General features: G+C 41.7%; 1 protein-coding gene across 1 annotated transcript in view; it reads left to right on the forward strand.

Moving 5' to 3' along the window:
* LOC124118012 (structural maintenance of chromosomes protein 5-like) overlaps positions 1-14,899 on the forward strand; it is a 232,526-nt gene that overhangs the window by 155,566 nt on the left and 62,061 nt on the right. Inside the window, exon 15 of the mRNA XM_046480045.2 lies at positions 11,494-11,560. Coding sequence (XP_046336001.1) covers positions 11,494-11,560 — 67 coding nt within the window. The remainder of the gene's footprint in view (positions 1-11,493; positions 11,561-14,899) is intronic.

Consider the following 14,899-nt stretch of genomic DNA (forward strand, 5'->3'; position numbering starts at 1 on the left):
ACAGTTGTATTAACAAGTGTTGGAGACGGTGTGTACAAGTGATTGTGGAATAAACACGCTGAATGTGAAGCAAACATAAGCCTAGTTAGTTACAACATAGTAAATTGGCGATTAAATTACTCACCATTGTCTCTTATATGTTATTACTTCATAAATGAATTTTATTTTACGGGCACCAATTTGGTGTCGTACCGTGTAAACACAAAATGGCGACGTGTGCTGGAGTTACACACGCGACCTATCATTGTAGAAAACAACAACAACGCAAGATAAACATATTTTTATTGCATATATAAGGTTTGTGTGCGCACTTGTGATGTCCGTGTGCGAAATACGCTACAGTCGGAAAGCGCACGTTAAATCTTCTATATCAGTCAGACTTGTGATGTGTTTCAATCCAGGTCGCCTTATACACGGAGTATAGGATTTTGGGTTGATTTTAAGGCGTGTACAGGGGGGTCGTCTTATACGTGGGGTCGCCTTATACACAGCGATATACGGTAATGATTATTTGCGTGATTCCATGCTGGATCCAGCGGTAATGGAGCACTAATTTCTTTAAGTATACGTCTAATCTGATAGTACACGTGAAATAATATAACAGACTTATATAGTTTAAATCCTGGGGCATTAACAGATACGCTACATCCCGTTGTGGCACACCATACGGCAAAGTTTAACTGATTCTGCCAAAATTGCATCGGACGGTTAAACCAATCGTCCACCATTGTATCGTTAGTTGCCATGAAACTGTATTTTTCAAAGATATCGTGGAATTTAACGGTAAACTCAGCACCAGAGGCAGTTACTATAATCGATTGATTAGTAATGTGTCTTGATTTCATATTTAAGTTATGATATAGTATCATTGTATATTTAATATGTATGTTACACTCCCGGGAATAACAAATGGTCAGTCTATTGAACTGCTTCATACTATCGATAACTCGGATGGACAACTCGAAGTAGCTCTATGCGATGTAACGTATTACCCACGGTGGACCAATATAAATGCTGCAAAAGATAATAATAAGATGATTATACCAGGTGAAAACAGGGGTATGGAAAAATACATTATTATACAGCGTATGCTCACTCAATGATGAAATTTTAAAGCCTAATGGAATTAGTATCACACAAAATGAGTCGAATTGGGAAGTGAAAATATACACTGGAGAAACAGGTATAATTATTGACGAGAACTTAGCAATTACACTTGGAGTTGGACAGTCAGTAGTATTACCACCCAACAAAACAGTGACTGTATATGCATTACCCGATTTAGTTCCCTATAAAGAGTTGGGCATCCATCTTGATCAGATCAGTACGACGGATAATATTCAACAAGAAAGTCCTTCAACTTTGCTCAGATGTGTTCCAGTTAAAGATGAAAAATACAATAGTGGCAGAATGGAATCTTTCCTGTCATTACAATATAAAAAATTAAAGGGTGGTATTATTTCAGACCTCAAAATTTCTGTATTAGATGTAAAACACCAACCTGTACATATAGGATACTTAAGTGTAACACTCCATATTAAAAATAATGGTTGATGCATCAGGCCCTGGAACGCTCAGACAATGTAATACAATTGCGCTTTCCGATCTCGGAGACACAGAAGGATTCGATAAACTCGGTACCAATGGTAAGTTATACGCTTTACACTTACACGATAATGTATACAAGCGGAAAGAAGTCACATTCACGGGTAATCTAGAAGATTTAAGCGATGTCGACGTTAGTAGATTCCTTAAAAACACTTCGTACAATATTATTCGCAAGGACCATAATAAATGGACTATGGTCGAAGCAAACATCGAGTGGCTACTGAATATCGTCATTACCCCACCTTATGCGATGATAGGTAAGGGACATAATTTAACTAAGATAATAAATAGTGGCATCGTACTCGCGGCTTATATCCCATCAAAACGAAAAAGTGTGTTGTCACTTTTCAGCCAGAAGACCCAGGTCATATGTTATATAGTCGTCCGGCCTTAAAAAATGTTAGTTTAAATTTGGTTACTGAATTCGATGATATTAAAGTTAACCTGAGTGCAATACCTAATACTTCTACACTTATTATTGAAGTCTTGTTCGGAGATGTACCGGTAGATGCCTTCGAAATATTACCAGGTCTATCAATTAAATGGCTTAAGAAACACCAACGTCAACGTTGCAGTATTATTCATATCGGAGCATCGCCCGTTGCAACCCTCGAGGGGGTCCAAATTATTAAAAGTGGTAGTATTTCTCTTACTAAGATATTCTTGCCGTATAATATACATTTGATAAGGTTGATGTATACTCTCAAAACATTTAAGCAAGACCAATTAAAGACTATTATATGACCGTAATATACACTATGAGTTTATATCCAGCGCTCGATGAAGCAATTGAAAAGATGGAAACTGTTGATGGATTTCGATTACATCAAATAAGCGACATAAAACATCGAATAGAGAAGGATAGAGAGTTTAGACTTGGATTGTATAGGAGTTGACACCGCGCTTGTAGCAGCTGGCATGGGACTCGGTGTAGCGGGTGTCGGTTTACTATCAACTATAATCGCCGCGCCTATCGTGCTCGGCATGGAAATAGCCGCTGGAGTCTCGGGACTGGCAGGAATAGCGATAAAATTCATTTCTCGTAGATTACAAAAGAAAGAAATTAAAACGCGATAGTATTCGGATACTCGCCGAAGCAAAGTTGAACAGCATTGAGGATCATATTTCAACAGCAATGGTCGATTGTAAGATATCCAGGGATGAGTTTCGTTTAGTGTTGTCAGAACTCACCAAATACAATGCAATGAAGCAGGAAATTCGATCAAAATCTCATAAGACCAGTGGTATTATCGAAGACGAGAAAAAAAAGTTCATAGAACAGGGGAGGCTACAAGCGTGTCAATTATTCCCTGCCAAAACCAAAGAACTTGTTGGAGATTAAAAATAGATTGCTTACTATCGTTTGATCACATTTAGACAAATGCTTACATACATATATAAGAATGGAGAATTACAACACAACAATCGAAAAGGCTATTAAATGGAGAGAATTACCACAAGGTTTTTATTATATCAGTGATGTCAAACCAACCAAATACGGTTATCAATTGTTTCTTATCAATTTACAAGAAGAGTCTGGTCTCCTAGTAAAATGAACGAAGAACTTAATAAAAATGTTGAATATCGCTTTATCAATAAAAATAATGAAGAATATTTTTATTACCATTTAGGCTCATCTAAAGCAATGATTGGCCCCAGGTATTGGTAAGCTAGAGCCAATTTAACTTGATCTCATGACTATCATTGAATCGCATAATCATTTTGGCATAAAAAATGCCACCTGTAGTAGCAGTATAGGTATATGAATCCGGCTCCAGTGGAAGTGGTCCAGAACCCCCATTACCTATACTACTCAAGGAAACACCAATTTAAGGTTTGTATGTTCAACTGACCAAGGAAACACCGAACTTAGTTTTGTATGTTCAACTGACCAAGGAAACACTGAACTAAGGTTTGTATGTTCAAATGACCAAGGAAATACTGAACTAAGGTTTGTATGTTCAACTGACCAAGGCAACACCGAACTTAGTTTTGTACTTTCAACTGACCAAGGAAACACCAAACTAAGGTTTGTATGTTCAGCTGACCAAGGAAACACTAAACTAAGGTTTGTTTGTTCAACTGACCAAAGAACCACCGAACTTAGTTTTGTATGTTCAACTGACCAAAGAAACACTAAACTAAGGTTTGTTTGATCAACTGACGAAGGAACCACTGGTCTAAGGTTTGTATGTTCAACTGACGAAGGAACCACCGAACTTAGTTTTGTATGTTCAACTGACCAAGAAAACACCAAACTAAGGTTTGTATGTTCAACTGACCAAGGAACCACCGAACTAAGGTTTGTATGTTCAACTGACCAAGGAACCAACGAACTTAGTTTTCTATGTTCAACTGACCAAGGAAACACTAAACTAAGGTTTGTATGTTCAGCTGACCAAGGAAACACCAAACTAAGGTTTGTATGTTCAGCTGACCAAGGAAAAACCAAACTAAGGTTTGTATTTTCAGCTGAACAAGGAAACAACAAACTAAGGTTTGTATGTTCACCTGACCAAGGCAACACCGACCTTAGTTTTGTATGTTCAACTGACCAAGGAAACACCAAACTAAGGTTTGTATGTTCAGCTGACCAAGGAAACACTAAACTAAGGTTTGTTTGTTCAACTGACCAAGGAAACACTGTACTTAGTTTTGTATGTTCAATTGACCAAGGAAACACCAAACTAAGGTTTGTAAGTTCAGCCTACCAAGGAAACACTGAACTAAGGTTTGTATGTTCAACTGACCAAAGAACCACCGAACTTAGTTTTGTATGTTCAACTGACCAAGGAAACACTAAACTAAGGTTTGTTTGTTCAACTGACCAAGGAAACACATAACTAAGGTTTGTATGTTCAACTGACCAAGGAAATACTGAACTAAGGTTTGTATGTTCAACTGACCAAGGAACCACCGAACTTAGTTTTGTATGTTCAACTGACCAAGGAAACACCAAACTAAGGTTTGTATGTTCACCTGACCAAGGCAACACCGACCTTAGTTTTGTATGTTCAACTGACCAAGGAAACACCAAACTAAGGTTTGTATGTTGAGCTGACCAAGGAAACACCAAACTAAGGTTTGTTTGTTCAACTGACCAAGGAAACACTGAACTAAGGTTTGTATGTTCAACTGACCAAGGAAACACCAAACTAAGGTTTGTATGTTGAGCTGACCAAGGAAACACCAAACTAAGGTTTGTTTGTTCAACTGACCAAGGAAACACTGAACTAAGGTTTGTATGTTCAACTGACCAAGGAAACACCAAACTAAGGTTTGTATGTTCAACTGACCAAGGAACCAACGAACTTAGTTTTGTATGTTCAACTGACCAAGGAAACACTAAACTAAGGTAATCCATTGTTTGTGTTAAACACGTGTTTCACTGTTTGACTTGATTATACACGTTGCAACATGTCGGGCATTTGTGCCTCGTGTAAAAGAAAACTGTCTAAAGTAGATCCTCACAAGTAGCTCGTTAGCGAAGCGAGCTGCTGACCAGCGCTACAAGCAGTGAAGGTCATCGGGTTGATCCCTGGACTCTGCACCCTCCACATCCGGCCCTTGGGGTGGGCGAGTCGGCCACACCCAAGAAATCAGTTGATAAAGACCTGCCTCAGTCAACTTCTGTTTCGACAAGACACCATTCCCCTGCTGATTATACTACCTGCACGACTGATCTTTGCCAATCGGTTGATCGAGAGCGTCACTCAGCCACCCCCGTTACGACGGGACCGGGTGGTGACGAGGACCATGAGGGGACTACGGTGCACAGTCGGTCCGTATCTCATTCTACCAACGACGATAGGGACGTCGTGCGGGACGACAGTGAACTCAGACGGGTCGACAGGTCGAGTGCCTCGTTGAGAGACAGTAAACGACACGAGGATGTTCATTGCCTTCGTGGTCGTCGGGATTACGATTGGGACGATAACTACGATTGGGATCGTAGTACTTCTACAGTTAGAGATCGTAGCCCTCGTCCCCACGAGGACGTGTGACGTTCTCGCAGGGAGTTTCTGGGAGATCAGCGTCGTAGAGATAATGACAGAAAGACACCCTCGTCTCACTTTCATATTGACCCGGCTTTGATAGCCCAGATCATGGCAGCGGTACTCGCCTCGACGGCGTCGACCAAGAAGGATTCGACTACGTCGGGGGTCCATGGACCGTCAACCAGTAAACCAGCTCCTTCATCTACGCCTACACAATTGACGTCGACGATGGATTGTGACGACAGCCTCTCGGACGTCCTCGCCCAGTCCCAATATGTATCGGGCCAGATTACTACGGCACGTCACCATGGTTACATCGACTGCACTGATGACCTGATCATCATGGCAGGACACTCTTACGGGCCCCGTGGTCATCGCAACAGTTGTTTGACGGTCGTACCAACGAAGTTCTGGACAAGTACTCTAGGGAAGCCGAGTGTGACATTTTCATTTCGGCTTCACACAACCTGTCCAGACGGCCACCAGTTTCGAACGCCCCAGTCGACGTTACAGAAATGAGAATGTGCAACGGGCCTTTCGTAGGGACATGATTCGACAGCCGTCCCACAAGATAGATTCGGACAGGAAAAGTCGCCAGGTCTCCTTTTCCAAGTATCCCAGAGGGGGAAAGAGCCAGCGGGGGAAGAAGTGAGGACCCTTCCCCCGCCGTCACCGTCGTTGCAGTCTCCCCCGGTGACACTACCTTTAGACGAACTAGGGGGGAGACTTCATCACTATGCCCACAGGTGGGCTTTCCTCAACGACCCTTACATTCAGAACATTTTGACAACAGGCTACGCCCCACGCCTGAGATCAACGCCACCACTGATGTCATCCCTGACATTCCACAATCAACCAACAGATCGGCTGACGGAGGCCATCGATTCGTTGGTGGAAAAGGCGGCAGTACTTCGCCTAGGGACATCGGCACCATCGCAGGGGTGCTACTCGCCCATCTTTCTAGTACCCAAGAAAAACTCCACAAAGATGCGGCTTATTTTCAATCACAAAAACGCAACATACCGTATTTTCTTGAGTATAGTGTGCACCCATGTATAATGCGCAACCCCCTCTAGCGGGTTCAGTATTTTGGAGAAAAAAATAATTCGAATACCAAGCGCGGAAAAAAATTACACCGTACCCCTTCAGCGAAGTCCGGCAAACGAACGGGTGAATTTGAGATATAAAAAAAATCACCAGACATGTTGATTTACCGTTTAAATAGTATTTATTGTTCTGCTAGGCATTGTTTTATATCCAGGGATTATGATTACCTTGTGTATTTTCTCGTAAACTAAGCCGGAACAGCAATCAGCTGTACACACGTTTTCTTGGAATCGACCGGTGCTTCGGTCAAGACACACCCAATGATATAACTTTACAGGATTTTTAATGCAAGGATCGGCAACAATTGTATCTGAAACTATTTTTTTTATCAGGAATAATATATTCCAATATCTTGTTTATTTAGATGCAGCCTTTACTAGACATATTTAAAATAATAATAACCCTAAGCAAAGCAGCTGATCACGATCCCCGGGTATTATTTTTTACATGGAACCAGTCTGACCAGTCACCGTCAAGCCTCACGTGCATGTGATCGCGTGATCGCGAGAATTTCATGTTGACATAGAATCGTCAAACAAAAACAAATATGACTCTAACGAGTCAAAGTATGGCATTTATGATATATGTATCCATTCCCTGTCAACTAAAGTTTGTTTCAAGGCGTCAATAGCGGTATTCTGACCGTGGTTCCTAATAACGGTGAGTTGTGCGATCTTCTGGCCGAAATTAATAAAAACAATATTTAAAGGAATTTTGAATAAAAATTAATGGATTAAGTTACAAACATAAGTCCAGATATACCAAGAACACTTTTTATAGCCAGACAGTGTAATTGCATGATTAATTTGCGTACTTCAGTATTGATTTGTTGACATGGTATTTCCGTTTTTTTTGTGCTCACGGTAATGTCTTTCCATGGGGGAAAAAAACCATCCAAACTCATAATTCGTGTATAATGCGCACCCCCTTCTACACAGCTGTGTATTTTGGAAAAAACGTGCGCACTATACTCAAGAAAATACGGTACCTCCAACAACCTGACACATTCACCATGATATCCCTCAGCTCTCTGCGTCGGATGATATTACCAAACGACTATCTCGTCTCGATAGACCTTCAGGACGCGTATCTCCATGAACCAATAGCTTCCGAGTTCTAGAAGTACCTCCGATTCGTATACCAAGGTATTCATTACCAGTGGGCAGCCCTCCCGTTTGGAAATTCTACGGCCCCGTGCATTTTCACACAGATCATGAAGACGGTCGTAGAATGTCTCCATCAGCAGGCGATCAGGGTTGCCTTCTACCTAGACGACAGGCTCCAAGCTCACCAATTCACAGGAGCCCTTCAAGGAGAGTTAGTGACCACCCTGAGTCTACTACGTTACCTCGGGTGGATCGTCAACCTTCAAAAGTCGGACTTGGCACCAACTCTGGATCTACAGTACATCGGGATACGCTTCCAGACGGGGGTCAATCTGGTCAAGGTACCTCAAGACCGTTGGGACAAGATTGTCAGCAGCGTTCCGAGACTTCTACATGCCCCAACGTCGGTGCACACGTGTCAGGAAGTCCTCGGTCTGTTGACATCGGCCCAAGACCTAACTCGCCGAGGTCGTCTTCAACTTCGTCCGCTGCAGAGATTGCTGTACCCCCACCTGGAGTTTCCCAATCTCCTGGTTCCTCTTCCAGTGCAGCTACGTTGTCATCTGGAGTGGTGGCTCCAGCCGTCGAACGTTTGCGAAGGCGTCTTTATGAGCGAGCCTCCGTTCATACTACACCTATTCGTATATGCATCATTGGAAGGCTGGGGATTGACTTCGGGGACGACCAAGCGGCCCGGCTGTGGTCGCCAGAAGAAAAGGTCCTCAACTGCTTCGAGATGGAAGTAGTGATTCAGGCGGTCGAAATTCTGGAAACTTCGACTCCGTCGGAAACGGCTGATGATACAGTCTGACAACTCCACAGTCGTCCACTGCATCAACAAACAGGGAACCACTTGGTCGTCGGCCCTTTTGGACCAGACATTCAGGTTCATTTAGGTCGACGACTTGGACATCCCGGGGGCCAAGAATGTGATAGCCGATGCCCTGTCGAGACCATCGAGGCCGTCTCCCACGGAGTGGATGATCCATCTGACAGTCTTTCATCTGCTGACAGATCGACTCTGGTTGCCCCAAGTAGATCTCTTCGCAACCTGGTACAACAACCGCTTCCCTCGATTCGTGCCGCCGGTTCCAGACCCACGGGCATGGGACCATGACGCTCTAGTGATATCGCGGGAGGGTCTAGACGCTTATGCATTTCCGCCAACGGTGCTGTTACCATCGTTACTTGAGAAAGTTCGTCAAACAGCCAACCTACGTCTGCTTTTGGTCGCGCCTTATTGGCCGGCCAGAACGTGGTTCCCGGAACTTCTTCAGATCATCGATCAGTGACCGTTCCCGTTGCCAGATCGAGACGACCTCCTTCTTCATCCTCACACCGATGACTTGCATCCGGGGATAAAGAACTTCCAGCTTCACGCCTGGGTTTGCTTAAGACCTCGTTAGACCAGGTGGGGGAGTTCCTAGTCTATCTCTGGTCATTTCAGCATCTGAAAGGGTCGACGATCTCGATTTATCTGGCAGCTTTGGCTTCAATGGTGCCGTCTCCTACGGGAGACAAGCTCACTAAAGTACAGGAGTTGCAGAAGATTCTACGTGCTTTCATGGTTGAAGATCAGTCACGTAAATACCGACCGCTGGCCTGGGACCTCGATGTCGTTCTGCGAAACCTGTCTAGTCAGACTTACGAGCCTCTAGATCAGGTCGCGTTCGACTTATTGTCTCTGAAAACGGTTTCCTTATCTCGCTGGCTACGGCAGCGAGAGTATCGGAAATACATGCCATTGACGTCAGTCGGATTAGGTTCGATCAGCGTAACCATGGTAACGTCCATCTTGGTCTCAGGTGGGATTTTTTAGCGAAAAATCAACTTCCTGGCCAAGATTCGAGAATGTTCCACATTCCTTCCTTGTCTGCCATTATGGGCCCTCATGATCACGCTGATCTCACCCTGTGCCCAGTTCGTGCGCTTCGTATTTACCTGCAGCAATCTAAACAGCGACAACAACATTTTCGAAGGCTGTTCATACCGCTCTCAACCAATGCAAAGAAAGAGATTACACATAATACTCTCTCCTTTTGGTTGAGAGCGGTAATTCTCAGAGCTTACGAAACGCAAGGACTACTACCTACTCTCATCCGCATGAAGTTTGAGCCATAGCTTCAACATTAGCACTCCACAGTAATTGTTCGCTGCAAGCTATTATGGAGGGCTGCTTTTGGAGATCTACTTCAGTGTTTGCTTAGCATTATCTCAGAGATATCTCAACAGAAGATGTTGAAGGACTCAAACAGTTTGGTCCACTCGTGGTGGCACAACAGATCTCTCAGAAAAGACAGTGAATTTGTGCTTTATTCACTTTGGACTTTTTGCTCGACACTTCGTGCCATATAACATGTTACAATAAAAGCTGTTGGTGAATGTACGCATTCTTATTGTTTTTTGTTGTGTGCAGTACTTCGGCTTTTTTATTATGGTTATTCAGTGTATGCATCGTCTTCCCATACTTTATAGTACTGCTCGTATTTTTTAGTTACCTTGTATACTGCGAGTTGCTCTGTAACTAAATTATGCGCCGACCACACTTCGATCGCAGTTCAACTGACGTGTGCAGTTGTCCTGTCGCATCGATAGTTACTTGTGGGTCGAAGAGCATTAACCATGTTGTTTTAGTTACCTTGTATACTGCGAGTTGCTCTGTAACTAAACTATACGTCGACCACACTTCGATCGCAGTTCAACTGACGTGTGCAGTTGTCCTGTCACATCGATAATTAGTTGTGTGCGTTCGTGATAAACAACTTGTCTCGTCCGTGCATCTGGTTGAATGTTCTATTGTCACTACAGGGGTGAGGAACTTGGTACATTCGACGTGAAAGAGGTCACTTCCTGATTACTTTCCCGACCCTCCTTCCAGTGTTCCGTCGAATTCTACCGATTTGTACGACTGAAAACAGACTAAAACATGGGTTTTTCAGAATGAAAACGATGTTTTATTGGTCTGTTTTCAGTCATACGTTCCTACCCAGCCATCCCCACAGGGAAGTAATCCAGTCCAGTCCTGAATGATGGCCTATTCTTCAAGATTTGTGACATGTCATAGGGAGGTGCGTGCGCAACCGGACGGAAACAAGTTTAATGTTTACATTCCAGCTTCTGGCTTCCTTTTAAACGTGCGACTAGAAGTGAGGGTATGAGAGATACCCATTTGTACGACTGAAAACAGACCAATAAAACATCGTTTTTATTCTGAAAAACCCATTTTTCTTTTTTGGGTAGCGATAAAAATAGAACTCTCTGGGCATATGGGCATATGTTTTCTTCAGTGATGTCATTGAACCATAAGTGCTGATGACCTTAATTGTTATTAAGTAGCTACAGGCATGAGACTTGGTTGAACTGCATTTGGCATATTTCTTCCCAAACTGGAAGAGATGCTTTTCAAATGCTGCTTGTAACTTGTCAGAGGCATAGGACAAAGTACTGCATTGGAAAATGTAAGGGATTGAAGATGAATATGGGTAATTACCCTTGAGGTCAGCTATCACTTGATTTGAGATAAGGATGGATGTTCCTGGTGGGAAAGTTTTGGGGCATTCAGGATATTGTGGAGCTGTGGCTGCTTCTGTTTTTGCATGAAATGCAAACATCTTTCTAGTTTTGTATGTGATTCCAACACTTTTCTCAAATTTTCTCTCTAACTCTGTTTTTAGAGACCCTGTATTTCTGGCTGTGTCAATGGATGTTCAGAGACAGAGTGAGTTGAAGAAACAGATACAGGTGAAAAGATTCTCTTTCTAAACACTTTTGTTCTGAAAGGGAAGGTGTCATTAATGCCTTTTTAGGACAAATGTAAGTCAAATAAGTCATAAGTAAATGAAAATATTCTTTCTCAACATGCTCATATTGCAGACATGTAACCTTTTAGCTCATCTCACAGTACATTCTGTAGATGCACCAACTGAATATGGTTGTCGCATGTGGACAACCGGCCCGTGGCACGTTATGAGTGTTGCACTGCTGTAGGTATCGTCTCCAAAGAGATGATATTGAGTTTTGATGTACATTAAAATGCCTGGCATTCCTGCTTAGAGCATACCTAAGGCACGTAGATATTGACTTTTAGCAAGCCGTGGCATTGCGTAAGCATCATTGACGGTTAAACAAAAGTGGTTTTATGATCACCTGATAGCTAAACAATCATTGTGTGCTGTTCACATTAAAAAAACACGTCCATGAGTGTCATGCTCCCAACAAACATCCAGACTGTGAGCCGTTTCAGATAGACAAGACTCTCACAGTATATGTTTACAGATGAGTCCAGTTTTCATCTGGTCTGCTCTGGTGGCTGTGAAAGGTTCTATAGGCATCCAGGAGAATGTTTTAGTGATGCTTGTGTGACCCAATGAAAGGGGTGTAAGTGGTAAAGGTGTGGGGTGACATTACAACTCATGGGAGAACACAACTCTTCATTGTTATTGGCAATTTGAATGGCATACACCGAGACAACATTGTTCGAGATCTTTGTGCAAATGCAGGGACGTAACGTCACTATGTAGCAAGATGAAAGTCTGCGCACATGTTGCATGTGTTGTCAGTGATCTTTCAAGGCCGCAGACCATTGCTGTACTGCCATGGCCAGCTGTTTGTCCAGACCTCTCCCCCAATAGAACATGTCTTGGATGAGATGGATGGAACAATGGCTACGATAGGAGCAGAACCAACCAGTAAAGCTAGGTCAGTTGGGCCAATCTTCGGTTAACATTTGGAACAACATCCTCGAGGCTGTTTTAAGTCATCTGGTGTCAATTCGCTGCCTCTGCCTCGCCTGTATCAACGCAAATGGTGGTCACATTTGATATTGACATTGTTAATTGAGTCATTACACCACTCATCTTTAAGGGTGTGTATCTCTGTATGGGTATTGGTATGTATTTTTTCAATGAATTTGTTATGATAAAATATTTATATGAATGGTCTTTATTTGAAGCACAGTTAGTTTTTTCCTTTAGTATAGAATGGCACAGAAAATTGTAGGGCCATTATCAAAATATGTATCCTTTTTATGTCAGTAATATCTATCTTTCATAAAGTTTGAGATAGCCCTTAACTTTCATCCCTAATATTTCAGTGGGGAACCAAGTTCAAATACATCATCAGGATTTGCCTTGTCAGTGCTTTTTTTGCTTGTAGTGGTTCATACTCTGAAATTGTTGAAATAACACTGACACAATATAATGCTTTTTACAGTAAACGTGTTTCAATTTTTATGTCTCATACATGAGTTTTTATGTTGTTATTTTATTAATGGGATTAGAATCTTTAAAATAAACATACATTCCTCCATGTTTCTATCTTTAAATGATAAAAAATAAGCAAAGCATGCCTGACTAAAAGGTTCCTGTCCTTGGTATTACCATTTGCTTAATTAGGTGTAAGAGTAATCCGACTTTATGTAGAAAGAAGGTAAATGAATGCTCTCTTATATCAATTCCTGCTACAAAACATCCTTACTTAAAGGGGCACTGATCTAATGCAATTCCCCGGGACTGGTTGTTGCCTTTGTTATTGTTTTTTCCCAGTGAGTACCCGGATGTATAGCAGAAATCTAGACTAGTTGGCGACCTCTGCTGTGCCATTCGTAAGCGCATTAGTCACTCTTATGGGTAGTAATAAGGGCGTATGGTCACATTGATCAACAAAATGAAATACAGTTTTCGAGATAATAAGGAAATGTAGGTATCTTTGTGGGTAGCATCAGTAATGGTGACGAAATTTTGATAAGTCACTTGCTTGGTAATTTTGCGATTTTCGTTTACAATATTTTGACTTGCAACACAAAGTAAATATTTCACCTGAGCATTGCTTTTTTTTATAGTGTGTATATTTTTTTACTGTCAAAATGTGTAACATTTTCAATTTTATTAAACGCCTAAATATTCAGTTATTTTACATAGTGACTGAACAACATTTCCATCTGTATTATTATGATAACAAATTCCAAACATTTTGATGTTTAATGTCATCACCAAGAGACTGAAAATGTTACGTTGAAAAGTACATTTTTATGTTGTTTGGCTTCTAATCCAACATAATAATCTGTTGTGATGTTGTTAGGCCCTTTTGATCGTCTTTATTAATTTTAGTCAATCTGAAGAATTTCCCAACCAAGACGTAGAGGAACAAGAACGAATCGGTTCAATGCTACAGCGAATGAAGGAAAACAAATGCAAATACCATAATTACAACCTACCAAATTTATGTGTATAAATTTTGGGCAGCTTCCTTGTTCGAGGAATGTATCCGTGAATATCCACACAAACAAACAATATCCCACTCGTCTGCAGCTGTACAAAGAAACTTATTCGATGTCACGTGTCTCTGTAACAATCAAATATTTTTAAAGATAGATATCGTTTCGGGATATTATAACCCGTGTTCCTTTCTCAACTGATCACTTAGATTGTTTCAGGTGTTTCACATAGGTGTCAAGTCTCAAGGGTCGGCTGAGAAAGCCCACGTGACCACTATTTTCATAACGTCCACGGTTCCTAAAAAATCCATTGAGTGATAGATAACAATGAGCAATCAATCAACGTATTATTAGTTAACCACAACATACGACATCGACACTTCACGCCAGGATATGAGTGTATTCCCTTTGTTTTAGTAAACCTAGACATGTAAACACTCCCTTTTGACATATCCACTGTGCAAGATAACAGTGATTAATCAATCAACGTATTTTCTGTTAATCCTTTGATGACTAGGAACGATCAGTTGATTTACAAAAAAGTAAATGAACTGATCATTCACCTCTTGCTGGGCTGCCACGTGCATATTACATAACACACATTTCACCTCACTTCAAACCTGGATTTAGATTGAATAATTACCCCAGACACAATAAATGCCGAATGGGAACCTTTGTCAGGTAATCTAAGTGGTGCTACCACTAATTGTACCTGTAATAAATTCATTAACTGAGCATCAAGTGAATGACGATAAATACACAAGTGTAGGGTTATACCAGAAAGCGTGGATGACAACAAGTGAGTAGTAATCGTATTATTGACGCAATCCGAAATCCGAAAATGCTTTCACTGCATGGATACTTTT

Source organism: Haliotis rufescens, unplaced genomic scaffold (genome assembly GCF_023055435.1).
Source record: "Haliotis rufescens isolate VD_foot unplaced genomic scaffold, xgHalRufe1.0.p SCAF_1, whole genome shotgun sequence".
In the NCBI taxonomy this organism is placed as follows: Eukaryota; Metazoa; Mollusca; class Gastropoda; order Lepetellida; family Haliotidae; genus Haliotis; species Haliotis rufescens.